The 24,993-nt window shown below is 39.4% G+C and overlaps 1 protein-coding gene across 11 annotated transcripts in view; it reads left to right on the plus strand.

The window, feature by feature from the left end:
• Positions 1-24,993, plus strand: part of FRY (FRY microtubule binding protein) — a 372,765-nt gene that overhangs the window by 280,795 nt on the left and 66,977 nt on the right. For all 11 annotated transcript variants that reach the window (XM_073341316.1, XM_073341299.2, XM_073341325.2 and 8 more), the window contains 5 exons: positions 2,713-2,898; positions 10,803-11,001; positions 14,064-14,185; positions 16,260-16,447; positions 23,535-23,629. In XM_073341316.1, coding sequence (XP_073197417.1) covers positions 2,713-2,898; positions 10,803-11,001; positions 14,064-14,185; positions 16,260-16,447; positions 23,535-23,629 — 790 coding nt within the window. The remainder of the gene's footprint in view (positions 1-2,712; positions 2,899-10,802; positions 11,002-14,063; positions 14,186-16,259; positions 16,448-23,534; positions 23,630-24,993) is intronic.

A 24,993-nucleotide genomic window follows, 5' to 3' on the forward strand; every position in this document is an offset into this window, starting at 1 on the left:
AGGCATTATCCAATTCATGTGGTTGATACATACTTTCTGTATGTCATTAGAATAGCAAGACATATGGAATGAACTCATAATAAGTAGTGGTCTCAGTCCAATTCTCAGTGGATCAATGTCCACATTCCAAAACCCATGACCATAATTGCAACTAATTTCCACCCTTATTGTCAGCACAGACAGCAAGGATTGAATGGCCATGGAGGCTGAGCTAGAGATTATAGCACATTTATAGAACAATGGGGGAAGTACATGGATCAAGAAAAGTACTTCTAGCTCCATTGTGGTCACTCTGGTACTTTTCACAAGCACTAACAGGCAGAAAAAATCCAGAAAGAGAAATCAGAGTTTCATTAGAGGTCTATCCAGATTTAAAAGGATATAATTCCTCTTTATAAAATGGATGTCATGGTAAAATTACCATTCATGCCACTTTCCTCTTCTCTCTCTCTCTGACTTTCATAGAATATTATATAAAATATCTATCTTTTGTATTATTCCCAAGCAATTTACAAAGACAGACTTAAAATGTTTTATAGGCAGCATCAAAATGTAGGCTTAAAAACAAAAATGGATTCAGCTTTTCAGACTCAGTTGGGAGCTGACTCCCCAAAAATAGTGAAAAGTGGCTGAAAGGAAAAAGACTCTGTAACATCAGTCTTGTGTGGACAAAACAAATAGCCAGCAACTGGTGAACTGATTGAACGGCTGACGAATTATAGTTGTAGCAGTTCTGAAAAACAGGTGGGCCTTTGTAGTTAGAAATGTATTAGTAATAAAACTCAATTTGAGTCAATGAGTCAATGAAGGGACTTGAGAATAAAAACAATATGCAGCAAGATGAAAGACTCTAGCCTTTTCATTTTGGTTGAGAGACAGTCAGTGTATACTAGTCATCACTGACCAATGCAAGTAGATATTTGCAGAAATAGATTTCTGATATTACAAATGCATTTATCAAAATTTCTTTACCTTTTTTGTCAGGTAATATCTTAACATTACAGTATTTCATAATGACTCACATTTAAATTAACATTAAAGCTTCCATTTTATTATGGTTTCCTTTCATTACATTTCTATAGATCCCCCTTGTGAGGGTGTAGGGAAGTAGTATTAAATGTGTTAGCCAGAGGTGTGAATGTGACTTGCACATGAAGAAGTCATGTCATGCTGAAATGTGAGAATGCACATGGGAAGGAGTGTATGAGGGATATGATTGAGAAAGAAACTAGAGATATTTTGGCAGTTAAACTGAGCATGTGCCTTTTCACATATTGGAAGAAATAGGAAAATAAAATTTAAGTGAAGGGACTCTACAGTAGAAACATAGGTAAAGGATAGGATGGTCTGTAATATTGATAATGAAGGGGTTAAAAAAATTTCTGTTAATTGAGTCCTTGAATAAGACGTTGGATTGACAGCACCAGTTACGGAAATCCTCTGTTTTTAACTGCACAGCGGCACTGTAAAACAGTCCAGGATTGATCTAGATGTTCTACCTCTGGGGTGAGAGGAAAGCTCCATTTCCATGCTCATTCAGTCCTTGGCCTCTCTCCTTAACTCTGAAGGTTACCAGGTGGTGCAAATTGTGGTGGTGGAGTAGAACTGTGCCCACCAATTCATTTCACATAGCTACCAAAGAGCTGTCAAATGGCAGTGGCTTTCAGGCACTACTAAACCAAGCAAGTTCACAGCAGCAATTTGCATCTATATCTCATTCCTGAATATTTTGAAGGGTGGATGGGTGGGTGGAGAAATTAATTCTTGGCAGCTGGAAAGAAAGGGAGGAAGGAAAGGAGAAAGGAAGAAAACAAAAGTAGTGGAGTAGAAAATAGAAGCAAGGATGGAGAGGCTGGCGGAGGGTCCTAGCATATTGGTAGGTGGATGAACCAGAGGATCACAAGGTTCTAAAAGGATGGTCCACAGGAGTCAAAAGAACTGCTGACTAACTGGCATACTAATAGCAGCTACAGTTTTGCAGTCCAGTCAAGAGCAGAGTGGCAAGTGTGCACCAGAGGCACATAACACGAAGGAGCAGTGTGGAGGTACTAAAGAAGCAGGCTCCCAGGGAAGAGGAGATTCAGACAAGGAAGGAGCTGAGGAGACAGCCAGCTCTATTATTCTGAGTTTGATCTCTCATGCCACCATCTCAGGTGTTGAACCAGAACTAAGATGATAAATGAAAAAAATGCTTTGTCATAGTGAAGCAATACATTTTATGCAAACTTGAATCATTTATGTTTATAGCTCATGATCCTTTCATCTCGATACCCTTAGTTCAAATCCAGCTCAGGCTGCTAGTGACCAAAAGCTACTGCACCCCTTCACAACATCTCAAAACCCACTACAGTTAGAACTAGTTGTCCACCTGGCAGTCTTACTAGGGAGTCTAAGAAATGAATGTACATGGACACTGGATTACCCTCTCATCTCTGGAGGTGGTCCCCCCATCTCAAGGTCTGGGCACTGCTACAGCTCATGATGTACTGTCTGAATAGATACAGAGAGGACTTTGTTCTGGTGCCTTTCTCAAGTTCTAAATTCACACAAATATTTAAAGAAAAAACTGTGGGAACTGTGTCCTGAAGTACTGTATCTTCTGTTTGTTCTGTACTGTTGCCATGAAGTGCCTTGGAATCTTTGCTATTTCTGGAATTTAAACTTGTTTATAATCACTTCATACTCAGTGATTGCTGGAACTCTTTCCTCCAGGTCTTGACCATTACCGCCCTGAGGTCTTTGAACACAGTAAAAAGCTACTGCTTCATCTTTTGATTGCATTGTCTTGCAACAGCCATTTTCAGGCCATTGCCTCTGTGCTTCTTCAGACCAGAGAGATGAATGAAACCAAGACTCTGACAGTCCAACCAGCCTATCTACCTGAATTCCTGTATACAGGTAATCAAGTACACTTGGAAGAGACACTACACTATATTTTAAAAGTTTAAAATATTGGAACATAGGGGTTTCTTTCCTGATATAGTGTTATATTTTTGATGTACTATAGGCTGAATGATCAAAGTGGGAAATCTGTACAGCAACCATTGATCTTAACTCCCTGTGAACTACTTTGGAAATGCACCACAGATTACTAAATGATGACTTACTATGAAAGTAGAAAAAGCCCCTTGCTATAAGGAAAAAATTATAATATAATTTTAGAAATGAATGTGCCAATTTTACATACCTGTAATTTTCTAAGGGCTTGTCTATACGGTTTGGCAATTTGCCCTATGTACATGTGATTTCTAAAGCATATTAGCATGCTGTGTATTAATTGGTCTGTGTAGATCCTGCTGGGGTGCACTAAAGGTTCCCCGGTGTGCTTTAACATAGTGCTGTTTGAAACAGTGCGCACAGTGCATTAAAGTGCACTAGGAAACCTTTTGTGTGCACCAGCTGGGTCTGTATGGACCTATTAATGTGCAAAAGGTTAGAAATCACCTCCTCATAATGTGCATTACCCCACTGTGTAGACAAGCCATAACACACTGAGACACAGAACTTGTTAGAAATGGAACTTTAACCTAAATAAATAATATATGGTTGTAGCACAAGAAAAGCAAAGGAATTAACATGGTTAGGAATGATATAGCCACCTCAAAGTTCCAATTAAACCTTTCCTTCTATTCAGTAGAGCTCCAATATGAAGTACTCCCTCCAACACCACCTATCTCTTACTGACCATGAACACACTTCCTCCCTTGGCTGAAATCCATTTCTGGTTTCAGCAGGTCTGTCAATCACTGATAGGCTGGCTGCTCTGCTAACTTTTTGCAAATTCAAGGACTTTTATGGGGTTGGGTGGGGGCAAAGCTTGATGAAAGTAGCTGGACAGATTTTAGACTGTTGTGACATGATACCAAATATAAGGAGCCAGTTGGGAGTTGTGGGAGTCATAGCACCTGTTTAGAATTGTGGAGATAAGATTGGGGTTCAGGAAGAAGGCTGAATACTGTCAAAGAAAAAAGAGAAAATTATGATTGTGGTAGAAGGAGGAAGGGAGAAGGAAAGAGGAATGATCTTGGCATAAGTGTCACTTCTGGCTCAAGTAAAATAGCAGAATGCATGTGAAGAGAGAGAATCTTGAAACTCTTAGATGGTAACAGAACCAAGAGCAATAAAGCAGCGCGTGTTTATAAACAATAAAGAGATGATAAATTGCTTTTTTCCTGGGACTACAGAACTAATGGGTGAAGAGAAGGCAGTAAATACAGTGTATTGAGGGGCGAATTATGCCTATGTGGCACAGCCCTGATTAAGGTCAGTCCAGAAGTGCATCACTACAGGAGTAGCTTGAATGCAGGGATTGTACCTCATAGATTCCCTGAGCTGTCCTTGAGTTTCTCACTGTACAGGTTTACATCGTCCTTTTGGAGGACAGCCTGATTCCTCCACAGTGTGTTTGGAGAGCAATCCTCTGGCCAGTTGAAGATGGAAATGGGTATTTTTTTTTGCCTAACTATTTGTACTTGCCAGAAGCATTGAGGAGTCCAAAAGGACCTCAAGGCTGGAAATCAACTTAACATTCTTAGGGCAGAAGTTCTCAATGTTATGGAAAAGGTATGTTCTTTACACGTCCCACTTCCTACCTCAGTGCTGCCTGAGCTCAGCTCTAGCCATCTGCATGTCATCCAGGTGCTGATTTCAACTAGTCATTAAGAAACCTGGGAGATAGTGCCATGTACATTTGATATAAACGAGATAGAGGGTGTTATCTGCATATTGCAAGTGCCTCAGTCTATGTTGTCTCAAAAGGTCTTCCAATGTCTTGATATAGACATTGAATAATGGGGAGGAGAGAACTGATGCCCTTTTGGACTCTGCAAGTGAGGGCTTGGGAAGTGGAGGAGCAGTCATACATATTGGTCCTGCTAATCTTTGACAAGAGATTAGAAGTGAGTTTACAATGAGATGTGGCAGAAGAAAGGCCAGTGCAGTTTTGGGTCATGTACACAAAGGCATCAAGTCACTGACAGGAAGATAAAAGTCTGTCTTCTGTATGGCTCTGGTAAGACCATATCTGGAATATCAAATTTAATTCTGGGCACCTTGTTACCAGAAAGATAGTAACAGATCTGGGGGCTAGTTCAAAGAATATCAGTCAGGAAGATGGAGAGATTGATTTATAATAAAAATATTAAAAGTGATAAATATTTATAACTTGGCCAAACAACAATAAAGCTGGGAGATCAGAATACATGTATTTGAAAGGTAAACAATGAGGATAGAGAAGTATTATTTAGGGTGGTGAAAGAGATAAAATTAAGAAAGAGAATCGTAAAGCTAAATAGCAAAAAACGTATTCAACGTGAGATGCAGTAGGCTGTGTAATAGTCTCCCATGGGAAATGGTAGAAACCTCCTTGTTTGGTACATTTAAAATTAGACTGGGCAGGAAACTAGAAAATTCATTTTGAGGAGCAGTCTTTCTTTGGGAATAGACTGGACTGAATCTTTCTTTGGGTACAGACATTAGCTTCCATAATTCTAGTCAGCAAGGATTGGTGAGAACATAAGAACGGCCATACTGGGTCAGGCCAAAGGTCCATCTAGCCCAGTATCCTGTTTTCCAACAGTGGTCAATGCCAGGTGCCCCAGAGGGAATGAACTGAACAGGTAATCATCAAGTGATCCATCCACTGTTACCCATTCCCAGCTTCTGGCGAACAGAGGCTAGGGACACCATCCCTGCCCATCCTGGCTAATAGCTATTCATGGACTATCCTCCATGAATGTATCTAGTTCTTTTTTGAACCCTGTTATAGCCTTGGCCTTCACAACATCCTCTGGCAAGGAGTTCCACAGATTGACTATGTGTTGTGTGAAAAAATACTTCCTTTTGTTTGTTTTAAACCTGCTACCTATTAATTTCATTTGGTGACCCCTAGTTCTTGTGTTATGAGAAGGAGTAAATAACACTGCCTTATTTACTTTCTCCACACCAGTCATGATTTTATAGACCTCAATCATACCCCCCATTAGTCGTCTCTTTTCCAAGTTGAAAAGTCCCAATCTTATTAATTTCTCCTCATATGACAGCCATTCCATACCCCTAATCATTTTTGTTGCCCTTTTCTGGATATTTTCCAAGTCCAATATATCTTTTTTGAGATGGGGCGACCATATCTGCACACAGTATTCAAGACGTGGGAGTACCATGGATTTATGTAGAGGCAATATGTTATTTTCTGTCTTATTAGCTATCCCTTTCTTAATGATTCCCAACATTCTGTTCGCTTTTTTGACTGCTGCTGCACATTGAGTGGATGTTTTCAGAGAACTATCCACAGTGACTCCAAGATCTCTTTCTTGAGTGTTAACAGCTAATTTAGACCCCATCATTTTATATGTATCATTGGGATTATGTTTTCCAATGTGAATTACTTTACATTTATCAACATGGAATTTCATCTGCCATTTTGTTGCCCAGTCACCCAGTTTTGAGAGATTCTGTTGTAGCTCTTCACAGTCTGCCTGGGACTTAACTATCTTGAGTAGTTTTGCATCATCTGCAAATTTTGCCACATCACTGTTTACCCCTTTTTCCAGATGATTTATGAATATGTTAAATAGGACTGGTCCCAGTACAGACCCATGGGGGACACCACTATTTACCTCTCTCCATTCTGAAAACTGACCATTTATTCCTGCCCTCTGTTTCCTATCTTTTAACCAGTTACTGATCCCTCAGAGGACCTTCCCTCTTACCCCATGACTGCTTACTTTTCTTAAGAGCCTTCGGTGAGGGACCTTGTCAAAGGCTTTCTGAAAATCTAAATACACTATATCCACTGGATCCCCCTTGTCCACATTCTTGTTGACCCCCTCAAAGAATTCTAGTAGATTGGTAAGGCATGGTTTCCCTTTCCAAAAACCTATTGACTATTCCCCAACAAATTATGTTCCTCTATGTGTCTGACAATTTTGTTCCTTACTATAGTTTCAGTTTGCCCGGTACTGAAGTCAGGCTTACCAGCCTATAATTGCTGGGGTCACCTCTGGAGCCCTTTTTAAAAATTGGTGTCACGTGAACTATCCTCCAGTCGTTTGATACAGATGCTGATTTAAATGATAGGTTATGGACGACAGTTAGTAGTCCTGCAATTTCACATTTGAGTTCCTTCAGAACTCTTGGGTGAATACCATCTGGTCCTGGTGACTTACGACTGTTTAGTTTATCAATTTGTTCCAAAACCTTCTCTAATGATGCCTCAATCCTGGACAGTTCCTCAGATTTGTCATCTAAAAAGAATGGCTCAGGTTGGGAATCTTCCTCGCATCCTCAACCATGAAGACCGATGCAAAGAATTAATTTAGTTTCTCTGCAATGGCCTTATAGTCTTTGAGTGCTCCTTTAGCATCTCGATCGTCCAGTGGCCCCACTGGTTGTTTAGCAGGCTTCCTGCTTCTGATGTACTTAAAATAAATTTTGCTATTACTTTTTTGAGTATTGGGTTAGCTGTTCTTCAAATTCTTTTTTGGCCTTCCTAATTATATTTCTACACTTCACTTGCCCGAGTTTATGCTCCTTTCTATTTTCCTTATTAGGATTTAACTTCCACTTTTTAAAGGATGCCTTTTTGCTTCTCACAGCTTCTTTTACTTTATTGTTTAGCCATGGTCACTCTTGTTTGGTTCTCTTACTATGTTTTTTAATGTGGGGGTATACATTTAAGTTGAACCTCTATTATAGTGTCTTTAAAAAGTTTCCATGCAGCTTTCAGGAATTTTACTTTTGGCGCTGTACCTTTTTAATTTCTGTTTAACTAACCTCCTCATTTTTGTGTAGTTCCCCTTTCTGAAATTAAATGCTACAGTGCTGGGCCTCTGTGGTGTTTTCCCCACCACAGGGATGTTAAATTTAATTATATTATGGTCACTGTTACCAAGCGGTCCAGCTATATTCACCTCTTGGATCTGATCCTGTGCTCCACTTTGGACTAAATCAAGAATTGCCTCTCCTCTTGTGGGTTCCAGGATTAGCTGCTCCGAGAAGCAGTCATTTAAGGTGTCAAGAAACTTTATCTCTGCATGCCTTCCTGAGGTGATATGCACCCAGCCAATATGGGAAAAGTTGAAATCCCCCATTATTATTGAGGGTTTTTTTTATTTTAATAGCCTCTCTAATCTCCCTGAGTATTTCACAGTCATTATCACCATCCTGGTCAGGTGGTCAGTAATATATCCCTACTGCCATATTCTTATTATTCAAGCATTGAATTACTATCCATAGAGATTCTGTGGTACTGTTTCGTTCATTTAAGATTTTTACTTCATTTAATTCTACGCTCTCTTTCACATATAGTGTAACTCCCCCACCAGCACGACCTGTTCTGTCCTTCCAATATATTTTGTACCCTGGTATTACTATGTCCTATTGATTATCCTCATTCCACCAAGTTTCTGTGATGCCTATTATATCAATATCCTCATTTAATATGAGGCACTCTAGTTTGCCCATCTTATTATTTAGACTTCTAGGATTGGTATTTAAGCACTTTAAAAACTTGTCGCTTTTTAGCTGTCTGCCATTACATGATGTCATTGAATGGGACTTTTTTTCTTTTGACTGTTTCTCATCAGATTCTACCTGTATTTTATCATCTTCCATCCTCTCCTCCTTATTAGGACATAGGGAATCTCCATTTATAGATCCTCCCCTAAGCGATGTCCAAACCACATGCTCCCCCACATCTGTCAGCTTTCCCCCGGACCTTAGTTTAAAAACTGCTCTGCGACCTTTTTAATTTTAAGTGCCAGCAGTTTGGTTTAGGTGGAACCCATCCTTCCTGTATAGGCTCCCCCTTTCCCAAAAGTTTCCCCAGCTCCTAATAAATCTAAACCCCTCCTCCCTACACCATCGTCTCATCCACGCATTGAGACCCTGCAGTTCTGCCTGTCTAACTGGCCCTGTGCATGGAACTGGAAGCATTTCAGAAAATGCTACCATGGAAAAGAGAAACAAAGCTCTGCAAGTTTTTGGACAAGTTTCAGGTACTTTGTCTCCATAATTTGGATACTTATCTGAACCTTTTGAAGTTTATGTATCACTAATCACTATAGGATTTTTTGCCTAAAATAAAAATAGACATGATGGGGAAAGGAGGCAGAAAATAATCTATTGAATGTGCAATGCAGCATAACAATTCAAAGGTCATGCTGCCCTCTGCCCTGGGCACACAGTCCATGGATTCTTATTCAGTATTCTGAAGGGAACAATCACACAGTTTAAAAAGGTCACGAACATGATCGTTTTTTAAAAAAGAGCAATAACATAGATTAAAATTCTCACTCAAAAATTTTTCTTATTAAAATTAAGGTTGTTTTTAACCCTACTTATGAAATTTGAATAATGCATAACTTCATGAGCAGTAGAAGCTTAAAGAAAATTACTTTAGAATTTTAATCTTTTGACCTTCAGTCAGTTGCTTTGGTGGATGGCCAGAACAAATGAAGATTGATGGCTTTCATTTTTTTATCAGAGACCTTTAGGAGAATGCTGATAGTAATGGTAAACAACATTTTTTGCTTAATTCAGGATTATTTATTCCACTTAAATGTTTCAGATATTTCATTGCAAAACTTTATCGTAATTCAGGACAAAAATATTAAGCCAAATGATTTATATGCCCATTATTTACCTTCAACAGCAGTGAAAAACATATTTCCTTCCCAAACTGTGTGAAAATCCTTCTTTCTGTTGTATGTTCACAAACTGTTAAACCTATACAATAAACTATTAAATTTAAATTACATTTTCATTTTCCCCTAAGACTCACATGGGTTTTCCCACCTTTGATATCCCATGTCAAGGCCTCTTTTGTGGCCAGGGTGAACTGAGTAGAACTCCCTTTTGAGTTAAAATGCTTTTTAATCAGCTAATGTTGAGGAGTTGCTGTTTGTATGAGGAAAGCAATTCAGATACAGCCAGTATGCTATATGGTACAGAAGCTAGAACATAGGATCTAAAATGAAGACACCTGGCTTCTGGTTTGATCTCTGAAACTGACTCTTTGAGAGACAAGGTGAATGAGGTAATACCTTCATTGGACCAACTTCTGTTAGTGAACGAGACAAGCTTTCGGAGCTTACAGAGAGCTCTTCTTCAGGCCTGGGAAAAGCACTCAGGGCTAGTATAAACTGGCAACACTAAAGCGAGAAAGTTGCAGTGCCGTAAATTGTCAGTGTAGACAAGGCCTCAGAGTGTCAGAGCTAAACACAAGGTGGAGCAAAACTGTTTAGCACAAGGAGTTAAGATGCTGTAAGAGACCATTCCAGGTGAAGTAGGCAATTAACCCGCAAAGGAGGGTTAAATGACAATGAATGAGGATAATATCACCTACTTCACTCTGTGTTATGAACTTAAGACCCCATCTTACATTTCTTGCAAACGTTATTCAACATCAGACCAGCCTGGATTAATGAACTAGACTTTTGCCTTGGTTTAGCCTGATTGTAGACATATTCTAATGTTATTTAAATGTAATACAGTTTACAAAAAGATGTTACTTCTGAATGTAACCTGTGAAACATTTATTTTACAGATACAATACCTATAGTGCAGAAATTTTTTGACTTTTGTATTAGTCTTTTTTTTATTGCAGTCTGAAGATTTGAAAGTGTAAGATAACCAGTTTTCCACTCTTGCTGTAGGTTTTTGCATTTTGCTTATATTTTCTGCTTCCAAGTGAAAGTTTTCAGCAGCTTACTTTTTAAAAGAGGTGTTTGTCCTATTCGTTCATCTGAAATGCTGACGTAAGTGGTGCATTCCATCTTTATCTTCTCCTCTGCTGCTGCCAGGTGGTTTTGACTTTCTACGGGAGTACCAGTCATCACCAGTGCCAGATTCTGGTTTAAGCTCCAGCTCTACCTCCTCGAGTATCAGTCTAGGAGGCAGCAGTGGAAATCTCCCACAGATTACCCAAGAGGTGGAGGACATGGACACAGCTGCTGAAACAGATGAAAAGGCAAACAAATTAATTGAATTTCTAACTACCAGGTAATCAAGATAAAGGAGAGGTTACTGTGGGTTACACTTGAAAAAGATTCGTCTTCTGTAAAATTATCTATATTAACTTTAAAAGGACACAGATGAAAATGTTTGAGGTGAACATACAGTAATAATAAACTTGTAAATGTGAAGATGTATTTAAAAGCCTTTCAGTGTCAGGAACACTGCAAAAAATGCTGCCTGACCAGAATAAATTGTTCAGTATCCTATAATATTATGCTCAAGACAGAACTCATGAAATAGGACAATTTTATTGCTATAAAGGAGACAGCAGTTGTGAGGGGCCACAGTGAGCCTAGCTTTAATTACTGAATAGGGCTGGCACATCCTAGGCTTGTTCTGTTGAAAAATTTAGGGCCTGCTCCTCATTTACATTAAGACCCCTTTACGCTGCCCCGGCAAAGTGTCTGGAAGCCTAAGTCTAGCCAGCTGAAGAGCAGCTACAGAGTGACTCTGCATTTTATTTTTCCATCCAGAAGTGTAGTTCTTAACTGACAGCAAAAGAAGAGCTGGCATTAGGTGCGGAATGGCTGTAAGTGACATGTAATCATTATAAACTGGCAAAATCCAGAGTAATACATGATTTTGTTAGGTCTTAAAACTCATTTTACTTAATTTAGTTAATTTTCTAAACTGATAATATTACTGTCTCCTTGGTGAACTTGTATTTGGAATAATGTTTCTTTCTCACATCTTACCTGATTTTTTTTAAAGGAAATAGTTTTGGAAAGTCTTTCTTTCTAATCACAGTTAACCAGAATTTCACCAAAGAAAACATCCCATTCATTACAGCATAATCAAAGGCTTTTTGGGGTATTAGTCCTCTGGTGGGTTTTTTTGATATTTGCACTTAGCATTTTGAATAAGTAACAAATCTAGCACAGATGGGTGTCTTTTCAATATGAGGCAAGTTCTCTTTCAACCTGTTTTTCTTCTCCGTACTTAGTTGTTGACAATTCCACTGACTTTCTTTAATCTTGAGAAGTCAGGAGATAGGCAGGAAAAATAAGAGCAAAAATCCTGTTCAGCCACACACCATGTAGTGTGCATCCAATTAATTCAATTCAGGCCTTGTGCTGCTAAGAAATTTACATCCAAGGGGTTGCAGCCAGGAATAAGACCTTAGGGACAATGTTGGCAACATCTTTTGAAATCTTTAATGTCCACACTATGCAGATCCGATATGACTGGAGCTACAGAGGGAGCATTGTAGAGCTGGGTCAGAGGTTGTTTATGAATTTTTACTTGGTAGTCCTTCAATTCCCTACATACTCCTCCTCATGGGGATTAATTATGGCCCTGGCACAAGTTTGTAGGAGCAGCTGAGTGGGTTTTGTTCAAACCCTCATGGGCTAACCAGAATACAGCCCAAGTTAACTCTGTTCTTGCAGCATTAACACATACCCCTGTTTGCACAGAAGGTGATTGGCCCAGAGTTGGACCCTATAGCTGCCCTAGGCACACTTGAGAAGTCTACTTTTGCAGAACACTCACCGTGCCTAAGGACCTTGTCTACACATAAAATCTGTACCATTATAATTATACCAGTATATTTAAAACAGTACAACTTCCTTAGGGTGGATACAGTTACACTGTTGTTAATGTGTTTATACTGGTGTTTAGAGAGATAAGGTGGGTGATGTAATATCTTCAGAGACCTGAGGAAGAGCTCTGTGTAAGCTTGAAAGCTTGTTTCTCTCCCGACAGAAGTTAGTCCAGTAAAAGATATTACCTCACCCATCTTGTCTCTCTAATAATATCCTGGGACCCACATAGCTACAATAACACTGCATACTTATATTGCTATAGCTTACTCATGTATACCACACTCAGGGCTGTACCACTTTAACTATTTTGGTAATAAATCATATCCCTAACCAAAATAGCTGTACTAGTGTAAAAACTGTATGAAGGCCAGGCTTAATGGTAAAATCCTGATTCATGCAAAACTCCTATTGAATGTAATGGAAATTTTGCCTGCATCAGGACAAAAGCGGGAAATCCTAGGTTTGCCTGAAAAATTCTTGTAAATTCCCATTACCCACATTATTTGCAATGACTACACTACATTTTTAGTTTTATTTGTGTTTGATACATAGCATTGTTCAACCTGACACAGTAGATGCATTAAGTAATGCTGTGTAATTATGTCATGTAATAAGATTGTCTTCAAGTTGTAATATAAATTGAACTTTACCAATCAAATATCTGATTAAATCCAGTTATGTATTCAATAGTTACTGTGCTTTTAAACTGAAAATTATTCCTTAATTTGATATTTATTTGTATTATGGTAGTGCATAGGGACCCCAGTCATAGACCAGGATGCCAACATATTAGGTACTGGACATAGAACAAAAAGATGATCCCTTCAACAAGGAAATTACAAGCGAAACATAAAACAAGATAGCGTGTTCGAGCTTTCATCAATCTCTTTGTCTGCGTCTGTCAGTTTCACAACTTGTTTGTTTCATGCTGAGCAGGCCTTCAGCAAGAGTTGTAGCCGTCAAGATTAACATCGCTAAGCCTTCTCTACACTAAGGAATTTACCAAAAAAAATGCCCACTATTTTTATCACCAGTAGGAAACTTAATGTAGACCAAGTTCTTGTGGATAAACCTTTTTTTTTAACCTCTTTTCAGCAGTACTAAAAACACCAGAAGCTACCTGAGCATTGTCTATACTATGATTCCCATAGTGGTAGGTAGCACCAGTGGGGTTTTGTTCATTTTATTTTATTTTTTGTAAAATTCCCCAGTGTAAAAGATGGCCTTCCATTTAGAAAATGGAAAGTAGAGCAGTGCCCTGAAATGATCAGTCATTTATAATGTTATGCCAGTAGTTCATTTTAAATTGGAAATCTTTGTAAAGCTGAAGTGTAGTAGCAGTTGTATTGTTCATAGATTTATGTTCAATCATGTTTTCCAGCGCGTAGATCTGTCTGTCTCTTTTTGGATGTACAGTATAATAATTTTTAAAATTACTTACATTTATTTCAACTACTGCAAGGAAATACTTACACATTTTGCTACATTTTTCTTCTCTTTAAGGGCATTTGGTCCACTCTGGTGCCATGAAGATATCACACCCAAGAATCAGAATACAAAGAGTGCTGATCAACTTACTAATTTTCTGAGACATGTTATGTCTGTATTTAAAGATTCCAAGTCAGGTACTGAAACTTTTTTCCATGATTGTACCTTAGTTAAAACTGCCGTCTAGTGGACAAGTCCCTATTGTTTGCTTAGAGAACTTACCTTTTAATGCCAGTTTCCTTGCTCCTGAATGGCTGCTACAGGAGCTTGCTTGTGCAACAGTGCCCTCTGTTTTGTGAAAGTAATAATTTCATAATGATTCTTTATTCTTTGTCCAAGACATCTTCTTTCTTGCAGTATTTTATGTGCGAGGATTAAAAGTTTTAAAGCAATTTTGTTTTCGTAATTGGTTTCAAATTATTCTTTTCATATACTCTGATTACACTATGTGACTTTAATTGGATTCAAATATGTTTGGTGCAAATAAACATTTTCAAATTAATTTTAAATAACTTTGTTTCCTTTTGTAGGAAGTTAAAGATCATATTCTTTTAATGCTCTTGTCATTTAATTTTATTGTATTCCTGAAGAGATTACTACAGACTGCTCCATTTGATCAGTGAAAAGTATATATTCTTCTTTAATTTATTTAGCCCACAGTAAACTTTTATCCTGTGATCTTTCTTTCATTAGATCCATATGCTGAAGCATTTTGTATCCTATATAGGACATATATCATATTATGTACTTACTAGAAAAATAGCATCATAGATTGTTTTAGCATGCAGCTACAGTACAATCGATTCTTCTAAACCATCACTGATGGTTGATTTTGGTTGTTCTATTTGATAAAAAAGGGAAAAACTCCACCTCTTATTTGTCAAATAGACTGGCAATATTAAATAATCTTCCCAACAGGCAAAATGTTCTTTGTTCATTTAATTTGACAATTATAGTTTATTTTTAATTATTTATTATGGGATTTCATAGTAAACTAGTATACTAGTATACTAAACAGTATTTTGAAAAGTAATAAAAACTCACTTGTTATTAGTAGGGCAGAGAGCAACATAGTGTGCAATTAGGACCTAACCAAACCCCATTGAAGTTAATGGAAAGACTCCTGATTTCCAGTGGGCTTTGGATCAGGGCCTAAGGCCTGAATTCAGGAAAGTACTTAGGCATGTGCTTAACTGCTTTCCCTAATCAGGGCTACAGTGCTTGCATTTAGCAAGGTATTTATATAGCATATTTATATGCAATTTTACATCTTCCGGGCACAGTATGAAGATTAAGTAGCTAATCCTCAAAACAACCCTATGAAGGAGATAAGAACTGATATTCCCATTTTACAGCTGAAAACACTGAAATTATTATTATTATTGTTGTTGTTATTTATATTACCGTAGCGCCTTCGAGCCCAAATCATGGACCAGGGCTCCATTGCACTAGGTGCTATACAAACACAGAACAAACAAACGGTTCCTTTCCCCAGGAGCTTACACGTTAGGTGATTTGCCATGGCCACACAATGAGTCAGTGGCCACAATTAGAATGTGTTCATTAGTAAAGCTGTTTGGAAATGTTCATTTGTTGAGAGCAAAACGTTTTTGCAGAAACACGTTGCCTTTGAGAAAAATTCATAGGAAAAAAACCCTGAGAAAAAGCATTTCACTGAGGAAAGTTTTGACCTTTTTGGAATGGAATGTTTCAATTTTCTCTTTCAAAACAACTCCCCCCCCCCAATTTTTTATATTATGAAATATAATATAAAATGAAAAAGTAAAAATTGGAATTAATCATTTCGATTTTGTCAAAATGAAACATTTCAATTGATCCCAAATTACTATTTTTCCAGAATTTCAATTCATGGGAAATTTTGAAATCTTTTGGTTTTGTTCTGTTCTGGAATGGAAGAAATTTTGAAATCACACAACTCCAAATTCCCATGCAGCTCTAGTCATTATAACTAGACCATGCTGCCAATGTTATATACTGTATTGTCCAGTAATAGGAATTGTTCACTTATTTGTAAAGAAGGTTCCAGTGGTTCTTTCATAAATTAATATACCTTAAAAAATGGCCAAAACTTTTTGAAATGCTAGGGAATTGGTCTGCTCAGGGTTTCAACTGTAAAGTAACTTTGTCTCCTGCAGTAACATCTGCTTTGTTAGATTTTAAATATCAACATACTATTCTTTTGCTGCTTAGGTTTTCATTTGGAGCAGCATCTGAGTGAAGTTGCTTTACAAACAGCTCTTGCAAGCTCTTCAAGACATTATGCAGGTCGATCTTTCCAGATATTCAGGGCGCTAAAGCAACCTCTTTCTGCACATGCATTGTCTGACCTTCTGTCAAGATTGGTGGAAGTTATAGGAGAACATGGAGATGAGATTCAGGTACACATGTGTGACAGTGCTGTATTACTGACAATGTTTCACAATGTTGCATATGTTCAGTATTGTTTGTTTCATTTTAATGTAAAGGGTGAAATAAACTTGGAAACTATGATGCAAGTGAGAATGTGACCTTAGAAAACAAAAACTGTGTTCTCATCACAATTTCAGAAATTACAAAAATGCTGTCAAAGTCATGATCTAACTGTTATTGTCTGAGCCCTGAAAAAGAAAAGTCTAATTTGTTTCAAAATGTATCACCCCATTGTGAGATTTTAAAAATTGTAAATAGCAAACTGTAGTGGTGTTCACAGAAACAGCACTTTCAGCTTCCGCTGCTGCCTTTCCAAAAGCAGTTAAATTTCAAATTCCATTGTCCTTTACTGAGCAATATTCAACTTCAAAGCAATTAGGAATGTTGCTTGATTAAGGTCTGTGGCTTTTAGCCCACTGGATGGGTTGCTGGGAGTATTTATATTTGCCATATGCTAAAAGATGAAATCATTAAGGATTTTTAATATAAATAAAGAGTACTATGAGCAATGGAGAGTAAAAATAAAATTAAAAACAAACTGCTTTGGCCCTCTCTTTTTAAGGAGAATAAATTAACAGTAGAAAGAACATACTGTTTTAAAAAGCTCACACCATTACAATGCAGCTGATCCAGTTTGAAAACAAACCATGGTGTAGTGTTAACCTGAGAGGTGGACTGGACAAGGGACTATAAGTAGTAATAGATATGGGAAAGCTGGATGACCCTGAATCTGACCTGCTCCCTGCTGCAAAAGTCTCTTCTGGCTGCAGATAGGGTTGCCAGGCATCCGGTTTTCAACCAGAGCGTCTGGTCGAAAAGGGACCCTGGCTGCTCTGGTCAGCACCACTGACTGGGCTGCTATAAGTCCAGTCAACGGGGCTAAGGCAGGATCCCTGCCTATCCTGGCTCCCAGAAGCAGCTGGCATGTCTGGCTCCTAGACGCAGGGGCAGCCAGGTGGCTTCGCACGCTGTCCCTGTCTTGAACGCTGGCTCCGCAGCTCCCATTGGCCGTGAACTATGGCCAGTGGGAGCTGTGGGGGCGGCACATGTAGGCACAGGCAATGTGCAGAGCCCCCAGCCCCTCCACCTAGGAGCTGGACATGCTGACTGCTTCTCGGAGCCACCTGAGGTAAGCACCGCCCAGCCAGAGTGTGCACCCCGAACCCCCTCCTGCACTCCAATCCCCTGTCCCAGCCCTGAGCCCTCACCCTCACCCAAACTCCTTCCCAGAGCTCACACCCCTCACCCCCTCCCACATCCCAACTGCCTGCCCCTGCCTTGGGCCCCCTCTCACCCCCAAACTTCCTCCCAGAGCCAGTACCCCACACCTCCTCCCACACCCCAACCCCCTGCCCCAGCCCTGGGTCCCAGCCTGCACTCCAAACCCCTTGGCCCCAGCCCTAAGACCCCTCCTGCACCCCAAACCCCTCATCCCCAGTCCCACCCCAGAGCCCGCACCCCAAGCCTCTGCCCAACCCAGTGACAGTGAGTAAGGATGGGGAGAGCCAGCGACGGAGGGAGGGGGGAATGGAGTCAGTAGGGTTGGGGCTTCAGGGCAGGGGGCAGGGCAAGGGTGCTCAGTTTTGTGTGATTAAAAAGTTGGCAACCTTAGCTGCAGGCAAAGTGGCAGGGGAACATCTTGTTACTCTTCCCCACCAGAAATAAATCGGGCTGCAAGAATACTCATGTACTCGCCTGTAGGCTGCTGGCCAAGGGTCTCTTCTCTGTGCCAGCCAGCCCATCCATGAGAAAACCATGCAGACTGGCACCATGGAACCACTCATGGATATGTGCCACCACCCCCTTCAAGCAGCATGCATTCTTCTAGTGAGTGGAAAATAAGAGAGAAAAATGAAAGATGGAGCAAACACCAAGGAAATGTATGAAAAGGAATAAAAATAGATTAATAAATCCATAGATTTTAAGAACAGATGAGACCATGATGATCATCTAGTCTGACCTCCTGCATAAAAAGTCATAGGACTTCCCTGAATTAATAACTGCTTCAAGTCCAGTAACAGTGGTTGAACTAGAGCATATCTTTTAGAAACACATCCATTCTTGATGTAAATTTTCCAGTGATGGGGAATCCACCACAGACCTTGGTAAATTATTCCAATAGTTAATTAACCTCCCTGTTAAAAATGTCCACCTTATTTCCAGTGTGAATTTGTCTAGCATCAACTTTCAGTCACTGGATCTTGTTATATCTTTGCCTGCTAGATTGAAGAGCCCTCTATTATCAAATTTCTGTTTCCTGTGTAGGTACTTATAGACTATGATCAAGTCACCCCTTAAACTTCTCTTGGCTAAAATAAAAAGATTGACCTCCTTGAGTCTTTCATTGTAGGGCATGTTTTCCAATCTCTGATCATCCTCATGGCTCTTCTCTGAACCTTCTCCAATTTATCAACATCCTTCTTGAATTGTGGACAGCAGAACTGGATACAGTGTTCCAGTGGCAGTCTCACCAGGGCCAAATTCAGAACTAATATAACCTCTCTACTTCTACTTGATATTCCTCTGTTTATACAGCCAAGGATCACTTGAGCTCTTTTGGCCACAGCATCATACTGGGTGCTTGTGTTCAGCTGATTATCCACAATGACTCCAAAGTCTTTCTCACAGTCACTGCTTCCCAGAATAGAGTTCCTCCTCCGGTAATCGTAACCTAGATATATGATTTTGCATTTCGGGTATGGAAACACATATTGCTTGCTTGTATCCAGCTTACCACACAGGCAGATCACTTTGTATCAGCGACCTGTGTCACAGTTTCAGAGTAACTGCATCTGTATTGCCCCTCCATGGTCCCTCGAGGGCACCCAGTTAAAGTTTCCAGCTCCCAGACATCATTTCTCTTGGGTGGAGATGTTGTATTAATAAATACAATAGAGAGCTGCATCTCTCTCCCTCCTGCCCAGGGTTTTAAGACTGCACAGCTCACTGTCTTACATTGAGATATGCCCAGCAAGCCAGTCTCTCTAAAGGCCAGTGCCTGTGCTTTTCTTTCTGTCCAAGGAGCACGAACAGTGTATTGCCAGCAGTTACAAGATACCACACAACTCTTTCTAAGCAAGCAAAATCATTACAGAGAAAACATATAAAACAATAAAAGTTACTATGCTAAAAACTTACTAGAGATCACGCCTCAGACTTACGGGGCTCTTGTAGGCCAAATTCTTTCCAATCTTTCCACAAGGGTTGGGGCTTTTGGGCAGAAGATCCTGTCCATTTGCGGGTTCAGAAAGTAGTCCCTGACTCAGTTTAAATGCAGCCTTTTTAAGCCAAAACCCCATTCTTTGTTTTCCCAGTCTCTGGAAACCAAGTGTGAATCAGTATATGCGAACCTCCCCAGAGTGTGCTACCTTTCTGGAGGTGTTTACAGTGTGAGTGATTCACCTTAATTCCCCTGTTTTAATTCCTGGAGGAGCTGTGGTAACCTTCCCCCATGGAGTAGAACATAATCGTAATCCATGGCCCACAGTGATATTTATATTTAATACAATATGTTCCCCTATAGATGCTGCATGAAGTTGCAATATCCGTCAGAAACAGTCCTCTTCATTATTTAACACTGTCCCAATCTTTGTGTAATCTGCACATTTGATCAGTAATGAGTTTGTTTTCTTCTAGCTCTTTGATAAAAATGTTAAATACTGCAGGGCCATGAACCGATCCTTGTGAGACCATAATAGAAACACACCAGCTAGACGATTCCCCATTTTCAGTTACATTTGTGAGACCTGGCAGTTAGCCAGTTTTTAATTCATTTAATGTGTGCCATGTTGAATTAGTATTGTTCTAGTTTCTTAATCAAAATGTCGTGCAGTACCAAATGCCTTACAAAAAATGAACACCGTTACCTTTATCAATCAAATTTATAATCTCACCAAAAAAAAATCAAATTAGTTTTACAAGATCTATTTTCTATAAACCCATGACAATTGGCATTAATCATACTATCATCTTTTAATTCTTTATAAGAGTCCCATATCAGCCATTCCATTATTTTGCCCGTGATTGATGTCAGCCTATATTTACCCAGGTCAATCCCTTTACTCTTTTTAAATATTAGCGTAACATTAACTTTTTTCCAGTCCTCTGAAACTTCCCCCAGACTTCTTGAAAATCAACATTAACAGTCCACAGAGGTCCTTGGTCAGCTCTCTTAAAATTCTGGGATGAAAATTATCCATACCTGCTGATTTTAAAATATCTATCTTTATTAGAAAAAAGAACAGGAGTACTTGTGCCACCTTAGTCTCTAAGATGCCACAAGTACTCCTGTTCTTTTTGTGGATACAGACTAACACGGCTGCTACTTTGAAACCTATCTTTATTAGCTGCTGTTTTAATATCCTCCTTACTTACAGTTGGAATGAAAAGTATTTCATCATCATATGATATAACTACATCATCTGGCTTTTTCCCAAACACAGAACAGAAATATTTATTGAATAGTTCTGCCTTATTAACAGTTTTGCATTATTATAGACCATTCCACCGTCTTCATCTAGTAATGGACCAATACCAGTGTTTGGATTCCTTTTGTTCTAATATACGACTTCTTCTAGTCCTTAGCTCTGTTGTCCATTGGTTTCTCCTGTGTCTTTTTGCTTCCCTTATCAATATTCTACCATTCCCACTGTGACGGGTTGGGTCACAGAAACCCCCTTGGGACTGCCATCTGATGTGCTGAGACTACCTCTAAGCCCATTTTCCCTGGCAGCTTGGGACTTCAGTGCCCTGCCTGGTTGTGCCAGACATGCTAGCCTGCTACAGACACAGACCCAGGTCTGAACCACATCCCCCAAAAGCTGCAGGCTTAACTGAAAACAGCTTAAGAAGTGCTCCTGTTTCCAACACCCAGATACCCAGTTTCCGATGGGATCCAAACCCCAAATAAATTTATTTTACTCTGTATAAATCTTATACAGGGTAAACTCATAAATTGTTCACGCTATATAACACTGATAGATATGCACAGCTGTTTGCTCCCCCAGGTATTAATACTTGCTCTGGGTTAATGAATAAGTAAAAAGTGATTTTATTAAATATAAACAGTAGGATTTAAATGGTTCCAAGTAATAACAGACAGAACAAAGTAAATTACTAAGCAAAATAAAACAAAACCACACAAGTCTAAGCCTAATATAGTAGGAAACTAAATGCAGGTAAATCTCACCTTCAGAGATGTTTCAGTAAACTTCTTTGACAGACTAGACTCCTTCCTAGTCTGGGTCCAGCAATCACTCACACTCCCGTAGTTACTGTCCTTTGTTCCAGTTTCTTTCAGGCATCTCTTTGGGGTGGAGAGGCTGTCTCTTGAGCCATCAGAAGACAAAATGGAGGGGTTCCCAGGGGCTTATATAGTCTTTCTCTTGTGGGTGGAAACCCCTCTCTTCTCCCCTCCACAAGATGAAGTTTTGCAGTCACCTGAGCAAGTCACATGTCTATGAATGATTCAGTTTTTTGTAGGCCGACTCCATTGTTTACATGTTAGTTTGAAAGTTCCCAGGAAAGCTCAGATGTGGATTGGTGTCTCCGAAGGTTTATTGTCAGCTAAGTACTCCTAATTACTTGAATAACCCCTTCACACTATGTTGACCAAATCTGCCTTATGTGCTTCCTACGGCAAACACTTTAAATACAAGCATAGAGCCAATGCTCATAACTTCAGATATAAAAATGATACATGCATATGAATAGGATGAATACATTCAGTAGAACATAACCTTTGCAAAGATATGTTACATGGCATATCTAGCATAAAACATATTCCAGTTATGTCATATTTACACTCATAAGCATATTTCTATAAAGCATTATGGGGTGCAACGTCATACCCACCTTCTAGCTTATATTCACTGATATCAACTTTCCCTTTTTTCCATTTCCCCCCCCCCCCTAAGTCAGGCTGGTCCTTTAACGAGTGTAGCCTTCTTTCTCAATTGTGGGATTGTGGCTTTTTGTGCTTCTAGTAAAATGTTCTTAAATAGTTCCCATTTATCATTCACTTATTTTCTGTTGGAATTCTTTCTCACTTCTGATTTGACTCATGATTGTTTTTATCTTTGCTAAATTGGTTCTTTAAAAGTAACAAGAATGTATATTACTGGTTGGGGCTTTATTTTGCTTACCCATGAAAAATTTAAGGGTCAGGATCACTTGAACCTAACCAGCCACTGATTTTTAGTTCTGTGATTATTTCATCTGTCATTATCAGTTCTACTATGGAATTCCTCTATGCAGAATGCATTTTTTTTTGAGTTAGCAGATTGTTATGTGTAATTTTTAGAAATACCAATGATGTTTTATTACTGGCGGCTTGAAACCTCCAGCATATGTCACTCAGGCTGAAGTCCTCCATGATTATGCAACATTTTTTCCCTACGCCTGACATAGATGGGTGTTTAAGGAGCCTGTTCTCTACTGTGGTTTGGTTGTTGTAGCAGACACCATTGTTGTACCCCATCTGGTACTTTATCTGCTAGAGCATAGCAACAAAATCAAAACCAACAAACCCATACCCTGACCTAAATGCCCCCCTTTATTGATGGAGCAGTAGTTTGTTCTCTATGGCTATTCAATCTTTGACTTCTCTCCTGAGATTTCTACCACCATAGCATTCTTGTTAATGTTATTTTTATAATCTTGACACTATTAACTTCCATTAGGAAATGGAATGAGATCACCAACACATTCCACACAGATCATCAAATAGCTTCAAGGTGACAATAATATTCTGTCACAACTGCCTCTGCAGAATTTGAACCAGTGACATGGAGGTGAAAGGCTCAGCATCCTATTATCCATCATCCCCTGATAAGATAACTGGTCTCCTTAAGTATACTCTCTCCTTCACAGATCATTCAGGGAGACAGAAAATAAAATGTGCAGTAATGTTTTAATGTGCAATGTAATGGCTCTGGGTTTTTTACTACGATTAGTGTTGTGTTGTGTTTTCAATAAGATGCATCAGTACAGAATGATTCGTTACTGACTTACTCATGATTGTTTTTGCTAAAATCACTGACTGTATGTATTTGACAGGGTTATGTAATGGAAGCACTACTTACCTTGGAGGCTACTGTGGATAATCTGTCTGATTGTTTGAAGAACTGTGATCTCCTGACCGTATTATCTCGGTAAGAGTCTGTCTATTCCCTTAATCACATAATCTTTTCCCATATAAATCTTATGAAGCAATACAATGTTCTGCAATCAGAATTGCATGAAATGGTTTTGGTATAACTGATCTTGCTCAAAATACATTTACAAAATGAGCCTAAGAGTGCATCTGAGCCCAATTTGGCAACTATTGAAATAAATATTGATAAACTCGTGGACCCTCCTAGCCTGTTATAGCTTTTCTTTCTTCCTTTCAGTCATCTACAGCACATTTTATGTCCTCTTTAAACAAATAACATTAGGATTCCACGTTCTGTTTTTGTACCTAACGTAGTCTTGAAAAGATGTATAGGAAACAACATTTACTTTGCTTAGAATATTGCAGATGGGGGTACAGATCACTCCCTGTTGTGAGAAAACACATGGTTCCACTAATTAAGTATTTCCCAAATCACTGCATGAATGGGCAGGATTTGTCACCTTTGTGGAAAAAATAGGGGATTCTGTCCTCAGAACTCAGATGTCCCAAGGGGTCCTCAGGAGGCCCTATGCCTCTGCACCTGCTTTATGTTTCCCCTTCCTTGACAACCTCCGTAAGCAGATGTCTGTGGAGCCTCCTATGAAGAGGGGTTCCACAATATGAAAAAAGGCCACACAGATTTCCTTTCAGGTTTGAGGATGTTCAACAGTGTGCACCCCCTGCTCTTGTTCTCACGCACAGTCCTTCTCAGCTGTGCATCCTTGAACTCACTGGGAGCCCTCCAAGGTTGAGAGGATGGCAAACCTTTCTCCTTCTAAAGCACAACCAGTGACAGATCTGTGCACCAAGGGGAGGCTAATGTCTGTCTGTGGTGTCCGTTAGCAGTAGTAGGAGCTGGGTGTGTCCCTGGAGAGATCTCCTTAAATTCTAAAACTTTTCGGCAACATAAAAGTTTGTGGGTAAAATTTCTGGGGTGGTGCTGTTACAATATATTATAGTCTTTTATATTCCAAACCAAGAGTCACATGTTCCTCTTGACTACACAGTTCAGAAGGGAGCAAAATGGAACAGAAATGGCCCCAAATTGTGGAAGGAAGGGGATAACACCATCCTTCCTTCTACCCCTAGTGACTGTGTAAGCCCCTCTGCGAGAATACCACAGAGTAGGGGCTTTGCAGTTTTGTGAGTAGAGCATTTCAGAGGTAAGAATGGAGGCAGCCGGGAAGTAGCTGTTCTGTACAGCAAGCTTCCCTTGGCACTGTAAATTGTTAGGTTATAAGCTTTTTGGAACAGAGACTTTGTCTCACTGTTGTCTTTGAACAATACCTAAACACTGAGGGTGCTATTAGAATATAAATAGTTAATAAGGACTGCCTGGAATTCCAAGCAGTAATCCATGTG

This window comes from Lepidochelys kempii, chromosome 1 (assembly GCF_965140285.1).
Source record: "Lepidochelys kempii isolate rLepKem1 chromosome 1, rLepKem1.hap1, whole genome shotgun sequence".
NCBI classification, from domain to species: Eukaryota; Metazoa; Chordata; order Testudines; family Cheloniidae; genus Lepidochelys; species Lepidochelys kempii.